Source organism: Hemibagrus wyckioides, linkage group LG20 (assembly GCF_019097595.1).
Source record: "Hemibagrus wyckioides isolate EC202008001 linkage group LG20, SWU_Hwy_1.0, whole genome shotgun sequence".
In the NCBI taxonomy this organism is placed as follows: Eukaryota; Metazoa; Chordata; class Actinopteri; order Siluriformes; family Bagridae; genus Hemibagrus; species Hemibagrus wyckioides.
In genome coordinates, this window is record NC_080729.1 from 12990856 (window position 1) to 13015614 (window position 24759).

General features: G+C 37.3%; 1 protein-coding gene across 2 annotated transcripts in view; it reads right to left on the reverse strand.

Annotated features, from left to right (window-relative positions):
• gpc5c (glypican 5c) overlaps window positions 1-24187 on the reverse strand; it is a 75534-nt gene extending 51347 nt beyond the window's left edge. The window contains exons 1-2 of one of the 2 annotated variants that reach the window (XM_058418550.1): window positions 23712-24187; window positions 12078-12239 (exon numbers count right to left, since the gene is read on the reverse strand). In XM_058418550.1, the coding sequence (XP_058274533.1) occupies window positions 12078-12239; window positions 23712-23976 (427 nt within the window). In that variant the 5' untranslated portion in view covers window positions 23977-24187. The remainder of the gene's footprint in view (window positions 1-12077; window positions 12240-23711) is intronic. The other variant, XM_058418549.1, reaches the window with a different exon arrangement.
• Window positions 24188-24759: the final 572 nt, after the last annotated feature.

The window sequence follows — 24759 nt, forward strand, 5'->3', positions numbered from 1 at the left end:
CTAACCGCACATGAGGTAGAATGTGCCAGGCTAGAGTTTCAGAGGGCAAGCTTGTGCCATGTGAGAGGGTGAGAGAGAAAGAGCGAGTTGGGGAGGAAGAGAAAGGAGGGAGAGAATGCACACTACATTACAGAGGCATACATGCCAAACTGCTTTCCCAGTGACATGTTTTGCATGTAATTACTGACAGAGACTGACATTTACCATGTGTATGTGAGCACACACACTTTGACTTTGACAAATTTCCTCTGCCCTCGCCACCAATCCTACATTTCATCTGATGTTCACTCAGAACTCTGAAGACCCGTAGGACACAGGTCTTTCCCTGTTGTTTTCGGAAGGAATTAGGCTATAAGCGGGTCATAAATCACCTAAAGTTCTTGCTTGAACTATCAGCCAGCCCTAGCTCTTGGGACGTGAATTTTTTTTTTTTAAATAATGGTTAAAGATCTGTCATGGGGCTTCACTGAACCTGATCCAGTAAATCAAAGACTATTAAAAGCATATGAAGATGAGAACTGTTATTAGTGTGGTAATGTCCGAACATTTTTCCGATTAAACTTTCTGAACATATTTAGGGTTTTCATTAAGTGTGATCATATGCTTGAGAGCTGTGTTGAATTGCTACAAAGCAGTTATAGCATGTGTGTGAAAGCAAGTGAAAGCTTACAGATAACAAGATGGCTTGGAATGCCTGTGTGCTGGTTGTTCAGACAGCTTGTTCTTTACAAAGATTTTTACATCTTTCATTTCTTTTACCAGAGATTTTCCAATCTTTTTCCCAACCCCCACAGAAATCTCAATGGCATTTGAGACAAATTGTTTGGGCCTGGGACCAGATTATCAGGCTGGTGGTTGGGAACCACTGATTTAATAAAGTCAGTATTTAAATACATTTGAATGAGCCTTTTATTTTTATACTGCCACAGACAGAGCAGGCATAGTCCATGTGGCATAAACCACTGAAGGTGAACACCGGCTCAGCATTCTGGCAAAAACCTCACTCTATTCAGTAAATGGCAAGAGTATGCTCCAGCAGCTCATTCTTTATATTTGTAATGAAACGTTGAAACAGAGTTGGCCTTGACTATAAATCTAAATACTTTCAGCACAGACATGCTGAGCCTGTGTGATCAGCACCTCAGTGGAGATGACCATTTTACAGTGCCAAGTTACATTTTACATAAAATAAGCCTCAATTCAGCAACAGTGCTGTTGGCTGTGCCAATGCGTAAGAGCAGAGCCTTGTAATTGGGGAAGTTTTACTGTTTCTTAAGATGGCCCATGAAAGACTTTCACAAATTACTCATTTCTATAATCACCCAAGAGCAATTTTAAGATGCCCACAATGCCCTTTTGGTTGCTCAGACACAACAAAATTAAAGTTCTTAAACAGATGGGGAGAAACCAAAATTGCTGGAGCTTATCCTAGGAGACTCATGGCACAAGCCAACCCGTTGCAGGGCACAATCACACACACACATTCACTACAGACAATTTAAAGATGCAAATCAGCCTGCAATGTATGTCTTTGAAATGGGGGAGGAAACCAGAGTACCTGGTAGAAATGGCTGACGCCCAGAATGAACATACAGACTCCATGTGATAACCACTAAACCACCATATCCCACTATTAATATTATTGTTATTGCTGCTTTTATTATTATTCATTATTTGAGAAAGTTTGACAGAAATCTGGTTGTGACTAGAAGCAAGCATTGGGATGGGCTGTGAAGGTTTTTACTTTCATATAAGTGATCAGATATGAAGCTGCAGTAATAATAACAACAATTTGGGTAATTTTTAAACCAACAGGCTAGGTAATAAAACATACCCAGTGCATTGTGATGAAAATAAATGTTGGGAAAGTACTAACTCAACCCTTAATCGCCCTATTAAAAACTCTAACTATGCAAGTGGGTTTAAAACAAATCTCTAGATGATACCAATTATAAACTGGAGTGAGGTTGAGGAACTGTCAGAGCTAAAAGTGCTGGCATTTCTACCTCTGGTATTTTTCCAGCATTGTCCATCATCATAGTAGGGTTCATATTTAATTTGCACGTGGCACATTAAACATACAGATACAGAAACGTATATAGTACATGTACAGAAGATACAGATAGTTGGATTGTGTTACAGTTTTAATGCAAATAGAAGTGCTGACAGCAGCTTAATGACAGTGAAAATATTCCACATCCACTTTACCGTTTGCATGAACAGTCTTCACTGGCTTTCCCCCTGCATAACTGAATTCACGCCGATCCGAGACACAGGGGCGCTTCTCTCACTGGTCATCCATCACCCTCAAAAAAGCCCCTTAATCCCATCAGAGGGTCAGGTTTCAGAGGCCTGTCACACGAAGACATGAGGCATGTACGTCTGATATAATGCTGAGCTAACCCACTTTTGGTAGTGGTGGCATTGGCCATGTACTTCATATCGTCCACCATGAGCTATAACCAGAGCACCACTTATTAGCACACCAGTTGCATACATTTTGCAATTTTTTATTTATCCCTTAATTTGCTTAATGAGGACAAAGTTTCTGATATGAGAAATTAATGAGTCAGATACATTATTCCTAGGGACTCTAAAGGTGAAGAATGCATTATATAACATATAAACAAGCATTTAATCCAAAATATGATCCAAAACATACCTATAATATAGCTTTCCTCGGCTCCCTTTTGTCTGCTTCCACATTTTACACTACTTATATCTCCTGATCCTTGATAGTATCTATTCTGCTTTACTAGGTGTTGGTATGTAATCCTAGTCAGTGTAAATACAGTACATATTTATATGTATTAAGTGTCTTTATAATGTCTACTCTTGTGTGATATTATGCTAAACAGTTCAGTCTTCCGTTCTGGATTTAACCATGGCTTGCCTGTTTTAGGATACAATTATACATATTGTATATGTATATATATATATATTATTTAGCACTTAACAGAGTCACATTTGCATGGCTGAATATTTTTTTTTCTATGAACACTGAAAATAAGGAACACCAGGCAAGAAAACACTATGGGTGAGACACCAGTCTATTGTATGACGTGCAAAAATCAACATAATAAGTGCAGTAACCTCTTTAAAGCAGCTGTCTCATTGGGTTCTTTGGTTCTGCCAAATATCAGAGTATCAGAGATTCTCAGTAATATCAAATATTTAATATCACAGGGATACAGGAGCAAGGCAGTTTCTAGTGTGTGATTTAGATTTATTTGCATGTTTTTATACCATTTATGAGTCCCAATATATTTCTATATGATTTTGACATATAATACTGATCTATAAAAAAGGTGGTCTGTATGGACCAACACCAAAATCTTGCATTTAGTATTTTTGTAGAAATTTTTAAGTTTATAGAGTACTGCTTTTAGAAGTAAAAGTTATTTACAAAGGTTAACTTTGTCCTTAAAACCCTCACATCAAGGCCTGGCAGTGAAATGAAACAGCTGGATGAAAATCAAACTGGAGTCACATGGGCCATATGAAGACTTCTCACAACCTTTTTCTCACACTCTCTGATTGGATATGAAATCACAGATACATGCAACAGGGCAATTGGGGAACAACTTAATGATTCCTAAAACAGGAAGAGAGGGGTTGTAAGGGTAGATGACAGGGTTTTGATCACAGGGCTGGTAAATTGTATTAAGGTTCTGAAGAGAATAATAGCCATGCTGGATCTAAGCACCTCTTTCTCTGTCTGAGTATACAAAGCATAGTAATAACACCCAGGAGATCTGACCACTCCCTTTCACCTCACAGACCCCACTCCCATTACATGTAATTTTCCTTTTCTGTTTAACATTTAATTTGAGAGGAATATCCCTCCCTCCATTAAATTTTATAGTCTCCATCCTGCATCATTTTTTTCTTTGTTCTTTATTCCTTTATTCAAGCTGCTCTTTTTCTTTTGCTTTATTGTCTAACTGTACCTTTTTTGTAAAGAGCAATGTTTAATTGTTCCTCTTAAAAATTAATCAAATTATTTAAACAAAATATCGGACCACTCCATGCGTACAATTTCTAATTTCTTAGGTCTGAGCACATGGACTAACTTCTCCTATAAAGTTTTAACATGGTTCAGATCCAGAGAGTTTTGCAAAACGTTTTCCTTTCTACTTAATAATAATAATAATAATAATAAAAAATAATAATAATAATAATAATTTGGTTATGAAATTTGGTTTTGGTGAAAATTGAGAGCCATTAAAAGCTCTGCTAATAGTCTTAACCTTGAGGCAGAGGCAGCCAAGTTTTGTGGAAAAAAAAGCCCTAAAGCATCAGTAGTCCATCATGAACATTTACTGTATATAATTCCTGCTTTAATTGTGTTTCTAGCTTTATGTATTTCTATATCTATCTTTTATCCATTTTTGATAGCGACTATTTTATGTTGAAATCCTATTCCCGTGGTGATTTTAATGTGTGTATCTCCTGGTTAATGCCATTAAATTTTAAGAGATTGTCTGAATTTGGTGAATAAATTTTTTTGCCTATTTGAAAAGGTAAACAGTAAATCTGGACCTGACTTTTAAGTCATGATTATGTGACAGAAATTGCATGAAGTAGTCTTCTTAAATAGCTTTCATTGGGGAAAAGTACTTGTACGTATATGGAAAAGACTCTACCAAATGCCAATGTCTGTTAGCCATTGTCCGAGTCCAGCCATAACAGCTGGACACTGTCGTCAAGCAGCAGGTGTGTCACCATGTCGTCATTGGTCCAATTTGAAAATGACCAGAATTCTCTCTCTCTTTCTCTCTCTCTCACACACACACACAACTGAATTCCTTTCATTCCAGTAAGCTTTACTGACTTTATTGACATTACTATATATTCCAAAAGTAACAAAAATCAATAGAATTATGAGAGACCGCTCTATTTTTTATTTTCTTTCATTTCTCACTTTTTCCTTATTTATTGGAAACAAGAGACACAGGAAATCTCAAAGGACTATAAGGGTGGAACCAATATTAATACTACATTCCCTCATTCTTCATTCTCTGTCTGTCTGTATTTCTTTCTCTCTGGGATCACTCACTCCAGCTTCACACAGGAAGCAACATGGCGAGTCCAATTAGTCAAAGCATAAGTCTGAGAAAGACCAATCTGCCAAGGGAGGGGAGATGAAACTAGCATGATTCAATCTGACTGTTTCCGTGAGCTTGTGAAGTCATGCGTTTGGGGCTGAGGACAAGAGGGAACAGCAGAATAACAATGACAGGGAACAAGTGTTTTTTTTCTGCTTGTTCTTGGCAGTCACAGTGTCTGTGAGGTGTGAGGGTTTCCTACAGAGCCAAGGGTCTGTTGATATGATACCCATACTTATACACCCTGACTGCCTTCTGTTTCCACAGCTACTTCCCACAGTCTAGATATACAACTTCCTTAAATGCTACAATTACTTAGACACACTATTTTATTTTATTTAGTTGAAATAATTACTGATTCATTATTTTAATTAGATAGGGTTTTATTTATAAACAATACAAAAAAATAATATTTTTTGTTTTTATGGTGTCTTGCAATACAGATTGTCTCAAAACAGACAACATTAATGTAGAAACTCAGTGTATCTTTACTGGATGATGCTTTATATTCTTTCTACTTTTCATGGTTCATCTGGCTCACTTTGAATAACGGACTCTTAAAAGTGCATTATGAATATCAGTTGCAGAAATTTTAATCTGCTGGGGAGTTAAAGGATAAATTTCACATGAACACGCATACATCTTACAAAGAAATTAAATTGAGAATTCACTGTGTATGTGATAACCTGATAATGTGTGGCGGTTCAGTTTCAGTAAGCCTGTGCCCTGTAGCCTCAGATTCCAGTTTTTGGCTGACAGGTTTTGTGCATTCTGAGATGCTTTCCTGCTCACTTTGGGTGGCAGCAAGGTATTTATGCCTGCATAACTGCCACTCACTGATTGTTTTTGTTGTTGTTGTTTTGTTTTCCATACTGTAATATTCTTTGTAAATGACTCTAGGTGACTCAGAAAATTCCAGGAGATCAGCCACTTCTGAAATCTTCAAATTAAAGTTGATATCACTAAGATCATATCAAAGTTACTAATAAATATATATTATTATTATTATTATTATTAATGGCTGACCATTGTTTATTTACAAGAACACTAAGTTCAGAAAAGTCTAAGACAATAATGTCAGAGAGACCATTTTACCTTTCTGATTAAAAAGGGTTCTGTGATTATTTAAATCAGTTTGTCCTAAGCTTTTTCCATAAGTGATATTGAGGCAACTAACAGTCATTCAAATGCATTCCCTGCAAAAATAAAGTTGGGATCTTAATCTCAGTGTCCCAACCAAAATATCTGAACATCATAAACATTCCGTGACAAGACACAGGGCCGCAGATTGCCAAAAGTATTACAGGACAATGACAACTGAGACTTTACAGAGTGCATGTTATCTATCTTAGATAATCTTAACCTTATGATGCTTTGAGGAACGCTGTTCTAGTCTGGATAAGCAATACATTAAAAACACACTTTTTACAGATGTCCACAGTGAGATAACACAGTGTCCACAGTCATTTTCCTTTGACCTCTTGGCTGCTTTTGACATATGAATAACAAGGTACCAATTTATGACATGCCTAACAATAACAGCTGTGCTCTCTCAGGGTTTACTTTATATCCAGAAGGTTGGCGCCACCAAAGAGCATGAACAATATCAGCATCATTAGCATTATATCATAGGTGAATCATTTAAATTAGGTCAAATGCAACTCTATAGATTAACTAAATCAGGTAATCTGCATTTTTGTACCAGAGCATTTTTTTTTCACTTAACTCCCATTACACCACTTAACTTCCCCAAAAGACATAGACTTCAGGTCACCTTTCACCAATGAGTCCAAGCGACTAACTAATTGCGCTTTTCCACCAAACAGCACAAAAACATGGTTCTGTAACAAATCAATTTTATCGACAGAGACCTCAGTGACCTTCTGTATATCACTCTGGATATGAATGTCTGGTAAATGCTGTAAAATGCAAGTGCAAACCAAGTGCTAGCCAAATCTTGGCCAAGGACATGTCAGTTTCCAGTCAAATAATGTAAACCGTGAAAGTATGACAAGCAGTAATAGGCATGGGAAGTAAAGATGTATGAGTAATAAAGCAGAATATTCCATGCTGCATTTAGAGGGTGAACTATTGAGCCTGAGACACAGCAAGTTTGTTTCAATGGCTATAAGTACACCCATGTGTGCCCATACTCTAATGTTTAATGAAAATATAGGTTTAATAGGTGTAATAAGACAAAAATACTAACTAACAACAAACAGATAAATATATAGATGTAGAAAATGTCTACATTTTATTATAAAAATACATTTTATTCCACACCATGTACACCACCAATATGTTATAGCCCATGATGAAAGCAAAAAAATCTCAATGGCCAGCTATATGGGATTTGGCCCGATTTGAGAATGGCAAAATTTACTTGGCTGACAGGGAAGAAAAAAATAAGAAAAAAACCTAGCTAAATAGTGACTTGCTTAGTAGATGGACAAGGAGAGTAACTTAACTGAATTTAGCATATGTATAGCATGTTATGGTTTGCCGAATGGTGGAATTGCAGCAAAAAATGGACCAACCAGTTCACTCTCACAAATTCCCCTCTCTCTTGCCCCAGCATTACTTTGACCATGTGCCTTTTGTTGTGAGTCTTGTCTCCACCCCTGTTTCCTGACTGCACTCATCTGTTCTCTGTCTAGCCATAAATTTGTCTATCTATTTCAGGATGTCCAATCTTATCCACAAAGGATTGTTGTCTGTGCAGGTTTTTATTCCAGTCAACCACCAGTTTATCAGTTGGTATTAACTTTCAGCAGACTCAAATGTGGCTTCTGCTGGGTTGATATAAAAACCTGCACCACACCAACCCTTTCTGGATGAGATTGGACAGCCCTCATTTAAATGCAGCTATTTCTGTCTTTTGTGACGTCTTATTCTGCATTTAGTTCATTAAGTAGTTATTTCTGTTTCCTGTTTTTTGACGGTCAATTGTTCTTTTATTCATGATTTTGGATTATATCCTCTTGACCCTGCCTGCATGTGTATCGACCCTCTTTACAGATTATGGAGATTTACTTAACTAAATACCATGCTTTACACACTTGTCTCCCGCCTCTCACTACTTCACATTACATCCACCCTCACTTTCATCAAAATTGTTATTGTACAAGTCAAAATTATGAAAAACTCTTTCATTAATTTAAAATAATGATGCCGATTACCTTAATAGTTTTGTGTTTTGCATCAATACAGATACATTTAAATATGCATATTTTAATCTGTCACCCCTAAGCCAATATTTCACTCTATATATGGCACCTGCATAAAGTAGTCAAAGAACTTGTAGGATAGTATGGAGCCTGATTCTTTAAAAATAAATAAATAAGTAAATAAATAAAAATTGTGCAGAACAAATTTTCTATGCTCATTAAAGCCCACATCATGTAGTAAACAATAATCACAGTTATAGTGTAGTTGCAATAGTGAAACATCAAACCAAAATCCTGTTAATTAACATGTGAAACAGATGCAGCTCTCCAAACCTATTTTACTCTCTGCCTCTCATGTTGTTTCAGTACAGTCTTTCTTTTAAATAGTGTGGGTGTGTATCATCTTCTCATATTTGTGAGTGTCTGACTTTGAAATTCTGCCTGTGCAAGTCTTTGAATTTCTGTTTGTTGATAGGATTGAATGAGAGTGTGTTTGAATGGGGGGTTTGGAGCTGTGACGAGGGGCGGCTCTAATTATGGTTCAGCATTCATTCACTAATGCAGAGCTGGACACACATGAATGGGTGTGTAGTGAGCATCAGTAGTAGCCAGCTTATCGTGCCAAAGCAAGCAGAAGGTGACAGAACACTGAACAGCTCATTAAATTTGTGGGGACAATTGCTATTCTCAACCAAACATCAGAAAATGTAGTCTATAAGTCACTGGGCAGTGAGATAGTGTTAATGGGAGATTTAATCTAAAAAAAAAAAAAGGCCATGAATTACAATGTGTTTTTTTTATGCTTGGTCAAACTAAACACACACTAAAACAGAATGTTTCAATTGTTATTATTTTTTCTGCATTTTCTTGTTTGTGTTTTGATGTCTATGTATACAGATATATTATTATTATTATTATTATTATTATTATTATTATTATTATTATTATTATCAAGCATATTTATATATAATTAAACATACTGTATATGTATAATATGGGCAAATACACTATATTGCCAAAAGTATTCGCTCACCTGCCTTGACTCGCATATGAACTTCAGTGACATCCCATTCCTAATCCATAGGGTTCAATATGACGTCGGTCCACCCTTTGCAGCTATAACAGCTTCAACTCTTCTGGGAAGGCTGTCCACAAGGTTTAGGAGTGTGTTTATGGGAATTTTTGATCATTCTTCCAGAAGCGCATTTGTGAGGTCACACACTGATGTTGGACGAGAAGGCCTGGCTCTCAGTCTCCGCTCTAATTCATCCCAAAGGTGTTCTATCGGGTTGAGGTCAGGACTCTGTGCAGGCCAGTCAAGTTCATCCACACCAGACTCTGTCATCCATGTCTTTATGGACCTTGCTTTGTGCACTGGTGCACAGTCATGCTGGAAGAGGAAGTGGCCAGCTCCAAACTGTTCCCACAAAGTTGGGAGCATGGAATTGTCCAAAATGTCTTGGTATGCTGAAGCATTCAGAGTTCCTTTCACTGGAACTAAGGGGCCAAGCCCAGCTCCTGAAAAACAACCCCACACCATAATCCCCCCTCCACCAAACTTTACACTTGGCAAAATGCAGTCAGACAAGTACCGTTCTCCTGGCAACCGCCAAACCCAGACTCGTCCATCAGATTGCCAGATGGAGAAGCACGATTCGTCACTCCAGAGAACGCGTCTCCACTGCTCTAGAGTCCAGTGGCGGCGTGCTTTACACCACTGCATCCGACGCTTTGCATTGCACTTGGTGATGTATGGCTTGGATGCAGCTGCTCGGCCATGGAAACCCATTCCATGAAGCTCTCTGCGCACTGTTCTTGAGCTAATCTGAAGGCCACATGAAGTTTGGAGGTCTGTAGCGATTGACTCTGCAGAAAGTTGGCGACCTCTTCGCACTATGCGCCTCAGCATCCGCTGACCCCGCTCCGTCAGTTTACGTGGCCTACCACTTCGTGGCCGAGTTGCTGTCGTTCCCAAACACTTCCACGTTCTTATAATACAGCTGACAGTTGACTGTGGAATATTTAGGAGCGAGGAAATTTCACGACTGGATTTGTTGCACAGGTGGCATCCTATCACAGTTCCACGCTGGAATTCACTGAGCTCCTGAGAGCGACCCATTCTTTCACAAATGTTTGTAAAAACAGTCTGCATGCCTAGGTGCTTGATTTTATACACCTGTGACCATGGAAGTGATTGGAACACCTGATTCTGATTATTTGGATGGGTGAACGAATACTTTTGGCAATATAGTGTATATGTAGAGACTGTGTATATAAGTCCTGGTTTGTTGGCTACTGTAATGCTAAATAAAGTATGCTGTTCATGACAGCTACCACATAGCCTGGAATCACATTGTCCATTAATGTTGTTATGATCGACTGGGGAAAGACAATGACTATCCTTTCCACTCATAGAGCAGGGCCAGTTGCACCTCTCTTGGATTCCCAGCCACAGTTGGTTATAGCATTATTAGGATTAGAACTCATGATCTCCCAATGATTGGGTGAAACCTTAGACATTTGCACCACTTGGGAGCTTAATTACAGCCCTCTATACAAAGTCCTCCCATTTTAGAAGACTAAAAGTACTTTGGCTGCTCAGCTGTTATTGACCAGCTGTGTCTTGCTGCATCATTAGTTCATGAGAACTAAGAATGATTCTGTCTGAGCTCTAATAAAAAGGCCATGTTAACGGAAATTAAATATAATAGCCTTGAGGTTTTACATAAATATGTATTTCACTGTATTTACAGCATTTATGTTTACTTCTCCACTCCATTGGAATGAACAGATATCAACTGGTCACAGTAGCTGACTCATTGAAACCTGCTTTAATTACTGATTAAATGCTCTTATGCTTAAGGACTCCTGGCACAGAACAAGCCAACACCAGGAACTTTGTCCAGACAGTCCCAGAGACAAATACACAGCCTCTGTTTTGGACATTGGAATGAGAAAAACGTGTTATTAAATACAAAATGTATTAGGGATGAGAGAAAAAAAAACATACCAAGCATTTCAGAACAGCTAGCTTTTCTAGAAGTGGTCACTTTTTATTTTAAAAGCCAGAAATCCTGAAATCCATTCTCCAATGATATTTCTAGTTAAAATTAAAAACTGATCAATGTGATTTGAAGAAAAAAAACATCTAGACCAAACAGACACAAAGTAAACCATCCATCCTGCCTCAGACAGTCTTGTATAACAAAAGCTAGATACCTCAGACATTAGCTACACAACATTAATACACTTAGCTTTTTCAGAAACGAAGTAAGAATTGTGTTTCCAACTGCTTTGTTTGGTTAAAAAAAAAAAACTAATGTGGGAAAATGTGATTATGTGAAATATGAGTGTTTTATTTAGTGGAGTGCTTCTAATGTTTAATTAATCAATTAATTGAGCTGTTGGTCAGTTGCTTAAGTCCACTTTATACTACAAACATGCAGCATAACAGTATTCATTTAATCCATAACATAACATCCAATCTGCCCATCTACCATTGAATTTTAATCTATCTATAAATCCTTTCTATAAATCCCAGTCCTAAATGTATTGCTTGTGCCCCTTTTGGTAAATTGTTCCATGTGATGCACGTAAAAGCACTGTACTTTGTCTTTATGTGTAGCACCTTTGGTCTAGGAGGAACGTTGTTTCACTTCACTGTGTACTGCATCTGCTATATATGGTTGAAGTGACAATAAAGCTAATTTTGACGTTGACTTGCCATTGATATGACTGTTCATAAAATGTGATCGGTTATACTATATCTAAAATTAATTTATTTAGTTTCATTTATTCATACCCTGGAAGATAGCAGCATGGTTCAAGAACAGGAATTTGAGTTCGAAGATGAATGACTTTATATTTTGCACAGTATCCCTCGTTGCTGCCACTTTGTAGCTCTCTTCCATCTTACGCGTACAGCAGGATGGCCCAACATGCTTACACACCAACAGGTTCACATCTGGAAGAAAGAAAGCTAATTTAGTATCCAATTTCAATACACATAACATGTAACTTATGGGTAAAATTTAAAAGGGATTTTAGTTACAGGGTCTACAAAGGGTTATATTTGGGATATGTTACTAATTTTTTTTTTCATATGGAGTCATGGACAATCTGTTAGAAGATGATTAAGTCTGAGCTAAAATCTCTGTTACACATTATCCATTCTATTCTCCTTCCAAACTCAGTACCGTAAGGAGGAAGGAAGGTGCAAGGCAAACATGCTAACACCTGAGCCACCATGCCCCATATATCCCCCATACCCCATCAGTGCCCTATCATATATCAGTGGTGTTCACACTGTAATACCTTAAAAGGCCAATAAAAACTATTGTCATTACAAAGAATCTTTTTTTATTACATCTCATATAGTAATGTACTGTATATTGTGCCCTGAAATATTTTCTAGTATTGCCCTGACTTTGCATACTACAGAAGGCTACTCAGATTGTATATAATGTATTGAGATAACAAAGTCAGTAACTGGAAAAATATTTTAAAATGACTATAATGGCACGGCCCAGTTTCAATGTCATCCAACAGTCCATATGCATACATGACCTGGTAAACTGACCAATTTAATCCTCCCCATCACTGATTCTAGAAGCAAAACTGGAGGATATTGGCACGATGCTCCCACATTTACATGACTGTGAGTGGTGCTGAATCCAAGCCAAAGATGGTAAAAATAGACATCCGGCTACATGCATTATGCAATGAAGCAATAGAGGTTTATAATACCCTGCCTACTGAATTTGAAGGAGCTGAAAAGAAGGATGATATAATAGATAAGGTGAAAAGAAGAAAACCATATTGGGCTCATGCTATGGCTGACTTCATTAGCATAGACAAGTACATCACTTTTGCCAAAAAAGAAAATAAATTTTGGCAAAGCAGAAAATTATTTGATTTGAGATTAAATCATGTTCAGCATAAACGATCAACATCATTGTTTAAAAAAATCATTATTGAGAGATTATGGTCATACTCTTGATTATTGATAAGTCTGTTGCGGTTAAGATCTGGAGAAACAGCCAAACACAGATGAAAGCAATGGGAAAGTCAGGCAAGGCCAGGCACAGTGTCCAAAATAAATCAGGCAATGCAAACCAAAACAAAAGACCTGAAAAATGCTTGTTCAGTAAAAGCCAGGAAAAGTGGCTGAGTCTTAACAATAACTGCTTTTACTCTGTGGGGATTTGCCTAAGAGTCATCTCTTTGGAGCAGTTATGTGACAAGAGATAGAGACATGCCTTCAACCAAGTAGGAGTATGGGTCATTTGGTTCAGCCTGGAGTTACAGGGAACAAATCTTGCAATCTTACACAAATGGATACAGCTGAGAGCAAGGGCAAGTCTGACTAAGTCTTGTCAAGCACTACTTGTCAAATAGCAAATTCTTAAATTAAAAACTTATTGTTGCCCAGTATCTCAAAACAAAAATGATTTCTTATCACTGGAACATTATGTTTGCTTCATATTTGACACACATTCATAAGTGCATTGTCAGTAGCACTCAAATAACATTTGGAAAAGGTATCACTCATATACAGTATATTCTATGGTGTGCCCTCTTTTTTCTTTTTATTTTAAACAGTTTACTCACCCATTGTCAAATTGACTTCATTTACATATTCTTTCCTTTACTACTTGTCACTGTCATTTCAATTAGCATCAAACTCTAACTCCCATGCAGCAACTTGGCCTTCAACTATAGCCACCATAGACTACAAATACCAACACTCACATTCACTGTCACATTCTAGGCCTCCAGATTACCAAATCAAATGGTTTCAATCACTTACATACCCTATAAATACTGACAATGGACACTCGTTAATGATGAAGTATCACTGAGCATTCTTTACTCACTTGGCATACCAGGTTTCCTTATCTGATTTGGGATTTTTTTTCTGATTTTGCCTCATTGCCCTGTTTGTGGAAAATGCTTGTTTTTGAACATGGTATTGACTGGCACATTGCATTTGTTTGCCTATCCATTACATAATATAGCAGTACCTGCAATATCAGCCATCTCTGCCACTGACAGTTTCATCATTCATGCAGTTCTGCAATTTTTTTGTTCGTTTCGAAAATCACCCACAGCAAACTGCACATACAAATTAGCACTCATTTCTTTGAGATCCTATTAGATCATGTCCCTTAATGTACTAGCTTAGTCATAAATACACTCTTATAAATATCTATTTTCATTTCCTCATTAGGGTGATGATCTAATGCTTGCTGCTACTGGAAACCTTAGTGCTGTTAGACATACACACACACACACACATGCATACATGCACACATACAAGCACACACACACATACACTTGCAGTCACATAGCAGGGAGACTCTGCACTGTCATTTAAATCAAGACAACCCAATTGTAATGAAGATTCTTGAGTGCACACACACACACACACACACAAACACATACACACACTCAACATTCTGGCATACACACCATACTGACATCACAGACAGAATTAACTGCTATGATACTGGAGCCCTCGGAAATTGAGGCCCAGGATTGCACGCAGCACCTTGGCCCTCCACAGAGGGAAGGATGGGGATTGGGGGAAAAGGAAGGGGGTAGGAAACAGGGACAGAGAACCTATGCAGTGAAAGCTGACCCCAAGAAATGTCTCTCAAGCATTCACTCACTATCACTCCTCAACCCTGACCCAAGCTTTGTGCCACCCGTTCCAAATCTGGCCTTGAAACACAATAGGGGTGGATAGCTCTCGCCATCTCTAGCTATGAGCATAACCTGGCAAGCGCATCAGTGTGGCTTAATTATCTAGGTTGCACCAGCTGCTGTGTTTCCCAAAGGAGTGAAGTCATAACCTCTGTCCCTTTTTTCTTATTTGTTCTTATACTTAACATTCATACTTACTATAACATGCAGCCTTTCATATGAACTTCTTATTGTCATTTCAGTGGTCCATGAAGTATTCTCTTGTTTTCCAGTAAGTATATTGTATTACCAAACCATCAGTCAGCAGTGAAAAAAACTCTGTTCTTATTGGCTAGAAAGCCTTTGTACTTATTAATAAACAAATATAGTAGTTTGAAGCAAAATGCTTCTGCACATTCACATCACACAACACAATACCAGATACTGTTAAAATACCCATAAAAGGATTTGATTCTGTATGTTGACATATGAATAGAAAGGAAGAATGTCAATGAGCTTAACAGATTCGAACAAAATTGAAGCCAAAAGCCCACAATATACACCACACCTCACACCTAAACACTCAGCTGTGGCATAGCAAGCTGGCTAAATAATAGACCAAAAGTTTAAATAGAGCTTCTTTGGATTACTTCATATTTTCTCACTGTCGATTTGCTCATGTTTGTTATCCTACAGAATATACTTCCAGCCACCATGCCCTGGGGTGGTACAAGGCCATGGGTCACATTTTATGAGCTCGCAGAAGTTTTCTTACTTTTTCCACGTAGCAGGCAGACTATTATGCTGGCCAAGAAGGAGAGGAAAAGACTGCCCTTTATCAGAGCAAAAATGTATTGAGAAACTAACATGAACAAACTAACATGCCTTCATTATGCCTCCATTCATTACCAAATACTGGCTGTATTGCCATTTCATAAACAACATTAGCTGTGTATTAAACTGAGCTTCGCAGTACACTGACCATCACAATTTTTGTGTAGCCTTCAATAGTCATAAATGTTTGATCCAACAAAAAAAATATTAAAAAAATATATAAAACACTAAACTTTAATGTATGGGAAGATAAAGAAAGAATAACGCATGACTAATGCATGTGCTTAACTATTTTGCACTATGACTAACAATTTTGAACCAATTATCAGAATACTGATTTTTTTTTTCATATAACAATGGTGCAGTACTTTTATTACTGTGAACACTGTTCTGAATCTAAACAGGATCAAGACAATGCAATTTTAAGCATTAGTATGATATAAAATGTATTAGTAAGATATAAAATGTTTGACAGAGAAATGGGAAATTGTATATAGTAGCCTACCTTTTGGCTGAAATTTCAGTCAAAATAACCTATTAATATACTGTATCGTACCATTGTAGATTTGCAAGCAGAGGCCTTTCAATATTGTCAGTTGTCGGCCAAAAATAACCCAAAGGAATAACTGCGGAAAAAAACTGTGATCTTTAACGTCCCATAAGTAATTATAGTAAAAGTAACTAGATACACACGTTTCAATTACGCAATTGTATTAGTAATTGTGTTTTTAAGATTTCACTCCAGAGTTGATTCTGCACACACAGTCCCATGGGTCCTCTTGACTAAGACCTACATTAGTCTTCTAAACCCCTAATCGCCCACAGGTGACCAATCCACACTGTCTAATTGGCTGGATTAGAGCTTAATTCCATTCTCATTGCTCACACCCTCACAAACAAATATGACGAATTTCGCAATGTGCTTTTGATCTGAGGTGATGGAGGCCAAAAGTGTAAAGATTTGGTGAGATATTCAATGCCTGGACAGATGTAGCCATTAACAACAGTACATGAAATAGCCAATAGATCCTGCATGACTATATGCTGAGCAATTTCAGTGTGTGTGTGTGTGTGTGTGTGTGTGCTCAATATATCATGAAAAATTCAGTGTTATCTATAGATTGCACCATCTCTTTCTTTCCCCACTGTTATGAAATTTAAAATATGAAGTAACCTGAAAATTCAGCCAATCAAGTTGACAGACAGCAAACCCCAGTCCATAACTTTCAGACAGATCAGAGATTTTCACTTATTTATCTATTTAGTTTGTGCGTTTATGGTGTGGTACAAATCAAGCAAGATATCTCAAAGGAATATCTTGGCTTTTCTCAGAAATGTTGGCAAATAGCATGTTGGATGTTCGTTACATGCACATGAAGTTTCTCTCTCAAAATGTCATCATCATCTTTCCATTAAAAGCACAGTCATTTAACCTAATGCAAAAAGACTCTTGTAGAATTGTGCCTGATATTTTAAGGCAGGTTTTTGGCTGGAGTGTTCAAAAAATCATGGACCATTCTTTGTGAACAGGGGCTCTGTCTTACTGAAACAAGTTTGGGTTAAGCCTTTTAGGTTTCGGCCATATAGTGTATCTTTAACTATTGCTCCATTGCTGAAGTCAACTCTATGATCAAAGGTAATAAAATATATTTGCGCTGAAGCAGAGAAGGAAAATTTAGCGTTCCAAACTAACTCAATTTGTCTTTATGTAAATGCAGTCTTTGTGTACTCCAAATGTTGTTGCAATTTAAATGTTTCAACATGACTTCAAGGGTGGACGCAGGCTTAAAACCGTTCCTAATTATGCTGTTTCAGGGTTTTATTCATTTATTTATTTACAGTATATACCACTTCCACCCTAGTTTTACTAGTTAATAGTGGAAGTAGCCTACTGATATTAGCCCTTATTTTAATGGCATTTAATAGAGGAACCCATCATGCTTTGAACTATTGGCATAATTCAGCCAAACAAAATGTTTAACTGTTGGTTTTTTTTAAGGACCCTTCCTTAAAGAAAACTTCTCTCCAAAAGAACTGGGGAATAAAATTGCATTTTCTGCAGATGCCCGCAATATTTATCTTATTTCAAACTGGCACTTTTACTCACAGTGTGCCAACCAGAGAGTGTGTAAACTGGGCCAAGAACAGGAAATGGGGGGAGGTAAATGTTTGGGGTGTATTTGGATAGAAGGTTAAGCAGGGTTGATTCAAAATGTGGAGGAAAAACTTCACTACGACTAGGTTAAAAATCTAGAAATGATACTAAATAGAGCTTTGAAAATATAGTCTCAAAGTAAAACACAGCCCACAAAGTAAAACTGGATATATGCCTCAAAGGTCCAATCTGAACCACAGGCAGGACAGCAAAGGCACTTTACATACACACATACACACACCACACACAGAGCCAGTATGACCTTAAATGATCTCTACTACACAAACAAAAAACCCAAAACTCTTCCATCTACCTGGTTATTTAACATACCAGACATTCCTTTAAAACTGCTAAAAGCCATAGACATCTGCTGAAGAGCAATATAGGTGTTTATTTGCATCAACTGCAAGAAACTTCAGCCAGCGCCTATAATCAAATATGATAATTACGAAAATGTCCCTGTATATTACATATAGTTCTGTTCTCTTCTCAAAGTAAGTGAATTCACAAGGGGAAAAAATAACACAAACTGAGCTTATGTTAGTACTGTTAATGTTTTAGAAGTTCTCTTAATGTACAGAAGGCTGGCCTAAATGCTGAGATCAGCCCTAGTTTAAGCAATAGCTTCGGCACAAGGCCATCACAGGGTTAATGCTATGGTAAACACTGAATTTAACACCCAGTACAGCACCATTAAAAGCACGGGGTTAAACTGATTTAGAACTGATTTCAGCAATCAGCTAAAGGCATGAAGTGGTACAGTAAGAAGTAGCTGACTGAGTAAAGAGTGGTGCAGAAGATGTTGAAAGGCTGTCTGAAGAAAAGTAAATAGGACTTGAGAAGCTAAGACTTTCTTCTAGTGCCAGAGATCAGCTGTATGAATGTGGGGGCTGTTCTAACGCTCCCATCAAAGAGGCAAACCCACTTTCATGCCCTGACCAAAGGCTATTTGATGTTCTAAATAAGCAAAGTTAGCAAGGTAAAGGTAAGGGTAACAAAAATAATATTTCCCATAAAGTCAGAATGCTTCTATTACATGGTGGGAGGGAGTCGGCTCCTGCTCCTTACAACATACTCCTTGCTCTGTATACCAGCTGACAAAAATAGGAATCTGACCATTATATCAATTTTACCTAAAATAATACCAGTCTTTCTAGAGTTCAGACTTTTATAGATCCTATTCATTTATTCATATGTCAAAGAGTTTGTCCAAAAGATGAATCTATTCCATGACACCTGCTAATCAGGTTTTTGTTAGGCCACATGGCAGAAAGTGGAGCATAGGCCTCTAGTTAGGATTAAGATTCAAAATAAGAGAAATTAATATGCATTTGGAATGGCTGGGCATTTTGTGGGTGATTTACAAAGAAAAAACTTGTGAATTACATTGCATGAAAATACAAATGAGATTCAAAATAAAGTTTAAATAAAGGCAACGTAACAACCTAAACATGAGTTCGTTGTAAAACATAGACATTAGTGTGTTTTATAGTCTAAAAATGTAGGAGAATTAAATACTACGACTTAGTATCTTAATAAAAGATTTTGTATTGTTGACAAAAAAAATGTATCTGCAAATTTCCTACATTTCACTCAAATATACTAATATGTTTGTTTGTGCAATCTAATTTATTATTACAGTTTTGACTTTCCAAAGGGACTTTTAGGTTCTCTAAATAAAACTGGGTAGAACATTTGTTTTGAAAGCCTTTAGAGAGAAAACTATGTATTGTGATTCATAGGACAAACCCAGATAGAAAATGATCATATGAAAGATGAAATCCTCTGTGGACCCAGCTGACCTAAATGAGTTTTATTTACAAGTCTAGTTAAATTGATGTATTTTACATATAAAAACTTTAGTAAATCAGGGTTCTCTAGCAATCGTGCAGCCAAATGTTCAAAAAGAAATAACAAATGCCATCCAACTGAGTTGTCAGTGCTTAAATGAGTACCAATCATTTATAGTTCACACTTTCTCTCATTAAATATGCAAGTTATTGTAAATGTTATATAAGAGTACATAATTTCATTTTTATAATATGGTATGACCATACTGAAATTTGTTAGCAAAACCAAAGTGAAACTATTCATGTAGCTGTTGAAATTATTGTGAAGTCAAGTATGTAACGGAACTTGGTTGTCTCTTAAAATGACTTTTTTTTTTTCACCTATTGACTACTTTCATCATAATGGCATAAAAAAAATTGGGTCTAAATTGTTAAGTTGCTAAGGCTCAAAAAAGAAGTTATACAGATATTAAAAAAAATATATTGATTGCAATCTTAATATTGCTCTCATTCTTTCGGCAATATCTTGCCAGCAGTACCAAAATAACAGTCTTGTTAACTTCAGTTCTGTAAAGAACCACACGATGGGGTTGATGAAGTACATGCAGAGGGTTCTGTATCTTTTTGAAAGTCCTTGTGCCATGTTGTAAAAAATGATTCATAATGGTGTCATATTTAATAGAGAGTAATCCACAGCAGTGTCGATTTTATTAGAATGGAGTTTTAGATTTATTGCATAGAGAAAAAATACCAAAATAGCAATGCCAAAGCAATGTAACTAAAGCTACCCTGAGTTTTCAGAGTTAGGAATGTGAAAGATGTTTCTATAGGAGAATTTGGAGTGACTCAGACTGAAAACCTAAGCAGCATACTGAAAACAGGATGTTTTCAATGAAAACAATCTCTCTCCTCATTCAGTAATGGATGGCAAAGGCTTTGTAACATCAGCACGTAATCCTGATATAGTTCACTTGGACACATTAATACAGATCATAACTTTTAGTAAACCAGTGGATAAGCAACTTTGTGGCATTGATTACTTAAAGCTCTTATGCTATCCCTGGCTAAATGCCACTATCATTAATTAAAAACCCTTGTTGGCAGGATTTTATACTTTAAGCTAATGATGAAATGATAGAAAAGAGAGATGGACAAAAAACATTTGCATTCTTGTTACATTTCAAACATCTCTTAAATTTTTTTATCAGATTAATTTATTTTCAAATGAACATATGATGATATGCATATGATGTGTCTGTAACTTTTTTAAACTTAGCAAATCACCATACCTTGTTCAGTTTAGTAATTTTTAATGCATTCTATTTTTTGTATTTTTTTTTCATGTCTTTGATTAATATTAATAATTTGTGCTTATCATTTAACCACATACAAAGGAAAAATGACAAAATCTAAATTGTAATATATATGTATAATATACAGATACAATATAAACTGATCACTATATTGCTTTTGTACTGTGAAAGTATTGCTCTCACGTCAAAATAATATTGACATAAATAAAACTGTACTTTGTAAATCCTCTAAACAGCCCTGGATAAAATGCTATTTGTGACAGGGTTCATCAGTGTCAGTGGTTAGAAACACTTTGGCATGCCTGGCATTCCAGACTCCTGGTCCAGACTTCTTGTTGTCTGTGTCTACAGTCTTGCAAGCTGACTAAGCTCTGTGTCATTGCCCTGTGCCTATCAGCTGTCACAGAGTCTGTGTTCATAGTTAAAGAGGTCATTTAAGCAAGCAGTGCTAATATAAGAAAGAACAGGAGCTAGCCAGTTAGTATCCGCTGATGCATTACAGTTATCATTCATTCATTAAACTTCAGTAGCTGTTTCCTGCTACAGGATTACTGCACAAGGTGAGAATACACCGTGGGTGAAATGCCAGTCCATGTCAGGGCACCATGCACCAACAAATCCATACACTTATGCACAGCCAGGGGCATTTTAGCAAAACCACTCCATCTACATGCATGGTCTGGGGAGGTGGGAGGAAACTGGATTACCCAGATGGAGCCCACACAGGGGCAGAAGTACAACATCTGAAGCTTCTCAATAAACTATGTTTAGTTGCTACCACAAGAAAATTAAATAATTTGCAATAACACTCCTAAGTTACCACTATAAATATATATACTGTGTAATTTGCTGGCAAACTCAGATTTAATTTAAGATTTAATGGGTATGAATTTGTCGATTGTTGGTGTCTGAAAGTTTTCAGGCATCCTTGTGCAATAAACTTAAATATAGCCTGTAAAAAGTCAAGGGGCTCATGTAACTTCTAAATTATCCTAAAGTCAGTGCAATGACTCACATCTGATGCACAGAATATATGCAAATTATATACAGTGGACCTAAAAGGTCTAAAAAGTTGACATCAAACTGCAGTTTTTTGTAATGTAAAAAAGGTTTTTCCACCTTAAATGTTATATAAGAATTAATATAGTGCATATGCTGCCAGTTGTCTTTTCTATGCATACTGTAATGGGTTATTGTTTGTTGGACACCATATTGGTGTACAGATTGTATAATCAATGACAGAGGAAGTATGCTCTCTCTATATTTTAATTCTGTTGGTTATTCCCTGTGTGGATTTCTACATGTTCTTTCTGCACCAGCATGGGTTATCTCTGTTATCTTTTTCTGCATCAGCATAGGAATTCAGTGGTTTCTTTGCACCTCCTAATAGCATGCATTTAGGTAAACTTGCTTTGCTTATTTGCCTGTAGCAGAGAATGAGTGTGTTCATGGTGGCTTGCAATGGACTGGCATGCCATCTAGGGTGTAATCTCGCCTTGCACCCTGTGATGGCCTCAGATCCACTGAGACCCTGACCTGGATAAACCGGTACCGATGATAAATGGATGAATAATTGCACCATAAGCACCACCAGTGTACACTGTACAATGAACTGTACAATTACCTTTATTTCTGAGCATGTAAGAGGATATTTTAAATTGGCTAACCGGATTAAAGATACTGAATATAATGTACGTAGCCTAATGTGGCCTTTCTGTGTATATGTACTTTATATAATATATGTGCTTACAAAGCAAAGGTTCTTCATACTTTAAGACATTTAAGAATTCAACTTAAAACCCTCTCTGAATAGGTCCTGGAATCCCTGCTTTGCTTCCACACCCGAATCCACTAATTACCTAATTAAACTCCCTTCCTGAGTTTTAGTGGGTGTGTTAAACAAAGAGAACACTAAAATGTGCAGATCCATGCAGGCGACTTAATTATACAATACATGTGACTAAATTATAGATGAGTGTAAATGAACCAGGTTGTGTATATTTAAAACATATGATCTTTTTGCATGCCTATGTATTTGTATGACCCTCTAGTAGTAAAATGGGCTGTGTATGATTACAATAATACTGCTTGACTAAAAAGAGAAAACTCAACTTTGTTTGTTTGGGGTTTTTTGTTTTGTTTTTTAGTGTCTGTGTGCAGAGTTGGGAATATGCACCACTGAGTCACCAACCAAGAACCCTTTATGGCACAGGTTCCAGACAGGTTCCTGGTCCTGTCTTGCACATGTTAATGTTTTCCTGATAATACAATTATAGATTGATTAGTCAAGGTACTGTTAATTAGCTTATCGAATTAATTGGATGAGATGTGTTGGGAGCAGGGAAAACATGCAGGACAAGAGGATTTTAAGGTTTTCTTTTCTTAACTTAAAAAAAAAAGAAAAGTAAACTTAGCCTTAAAGTTGAAATAAAATGTGATTGAATTTTGTTTCTTTTTTCTTACATAATTTTTTTAGTGTCCGTGACCAGGGTTGGAAATCTGTACCCAAAGGAACCAACCGAGAACCTTTATGGCACATGTTGTCAGATGTCAGTGTGCAGCACAAATCGTGAAGCACAAAAGGATATTTAGGGTTCTGTAATCAACTTTTTTCTACAAGTATCTATCGCGCTGGCTAAAAAATCGTGAAATTGGCTCACCTGTGGCAGGTGCTTCCGGTACCCACTTGAGTGGCCCGATCTGGCGCAGCTGGAAGGCCGTTTTCACTTCGCTGCAGGTGTGCGCGCGCGCGGCGGACGCCACGTCCAGGTGCGCGAGCAGCAGCGCTGCGATCCAGCACACGTTCACTCGCGGGAACAGCCCTCGGGACATGGCAGCATCTCTTGAGGAGAGAGAGGTCTGCGCGGATCGCTTGGAGACGTCGCGAATCCCAAAGTCGCAACCAAACGCAAAGAAGAAAATCATAAACGTCACGCGATCAAACTCTTCGCTGATTTGTTTCTTTCACATTATTCGCTGATTTTATGAGACCGGGACGGAAGAGAGCTGCAGACTGGAGTGGGTCACTTCTGAGCTGTCAGAGGCTGCAAAGGGTATGCTCTCTCTCTCTCTCTCTCTCTCTCTCTCTCTCTCTCTGTGTGTGTGTGTGTGTGTGTAGATCGCACCACTGAGGAGCCGCACACACAATCCTCCTTTAGCTTTTCGAAACAGAAAGTATCTCTTAGATAGGTGGGGCGAAAAAAAAAATCCCTCAGTTAGACGGTACATGTGGATCAAGGTCTTCGATGGCAGAATGATTCAGGAGGATCCATTTATCCAACTTGCCATATTACCATGGGTGTGTTGACTTTTTCTATCCATTGTAGATGAGAGTACAGAGATCCAGCTTCACAACTCTTGTAGATATGTACAGTATATTCAAATTGCCTTATACTTCAATATAGAGCGCTCAATAGTGCAACAGAAACAGATGGCATGTCTTTACTTTCCTGATGGAATGACAGAAATGTGTCAGCATGCATGTGTTTTTACTTTGCCCTGTACACTGAAGAGAACTGTGACAGAGATTGTATTTCTTCATATATTTCCTCAAATGGACTATGAATCGAAAGGTGCATAGACTTTTACATCATACTGGGGAAAGTCACCACTGCAGTGAATCTGCTCTGCTCAGGATGGTCGGCAGGTGTTTTAATGTTTTACCATTAGACACTGATAAACAGTTCTGTAACTGCATTGGGGTGATTC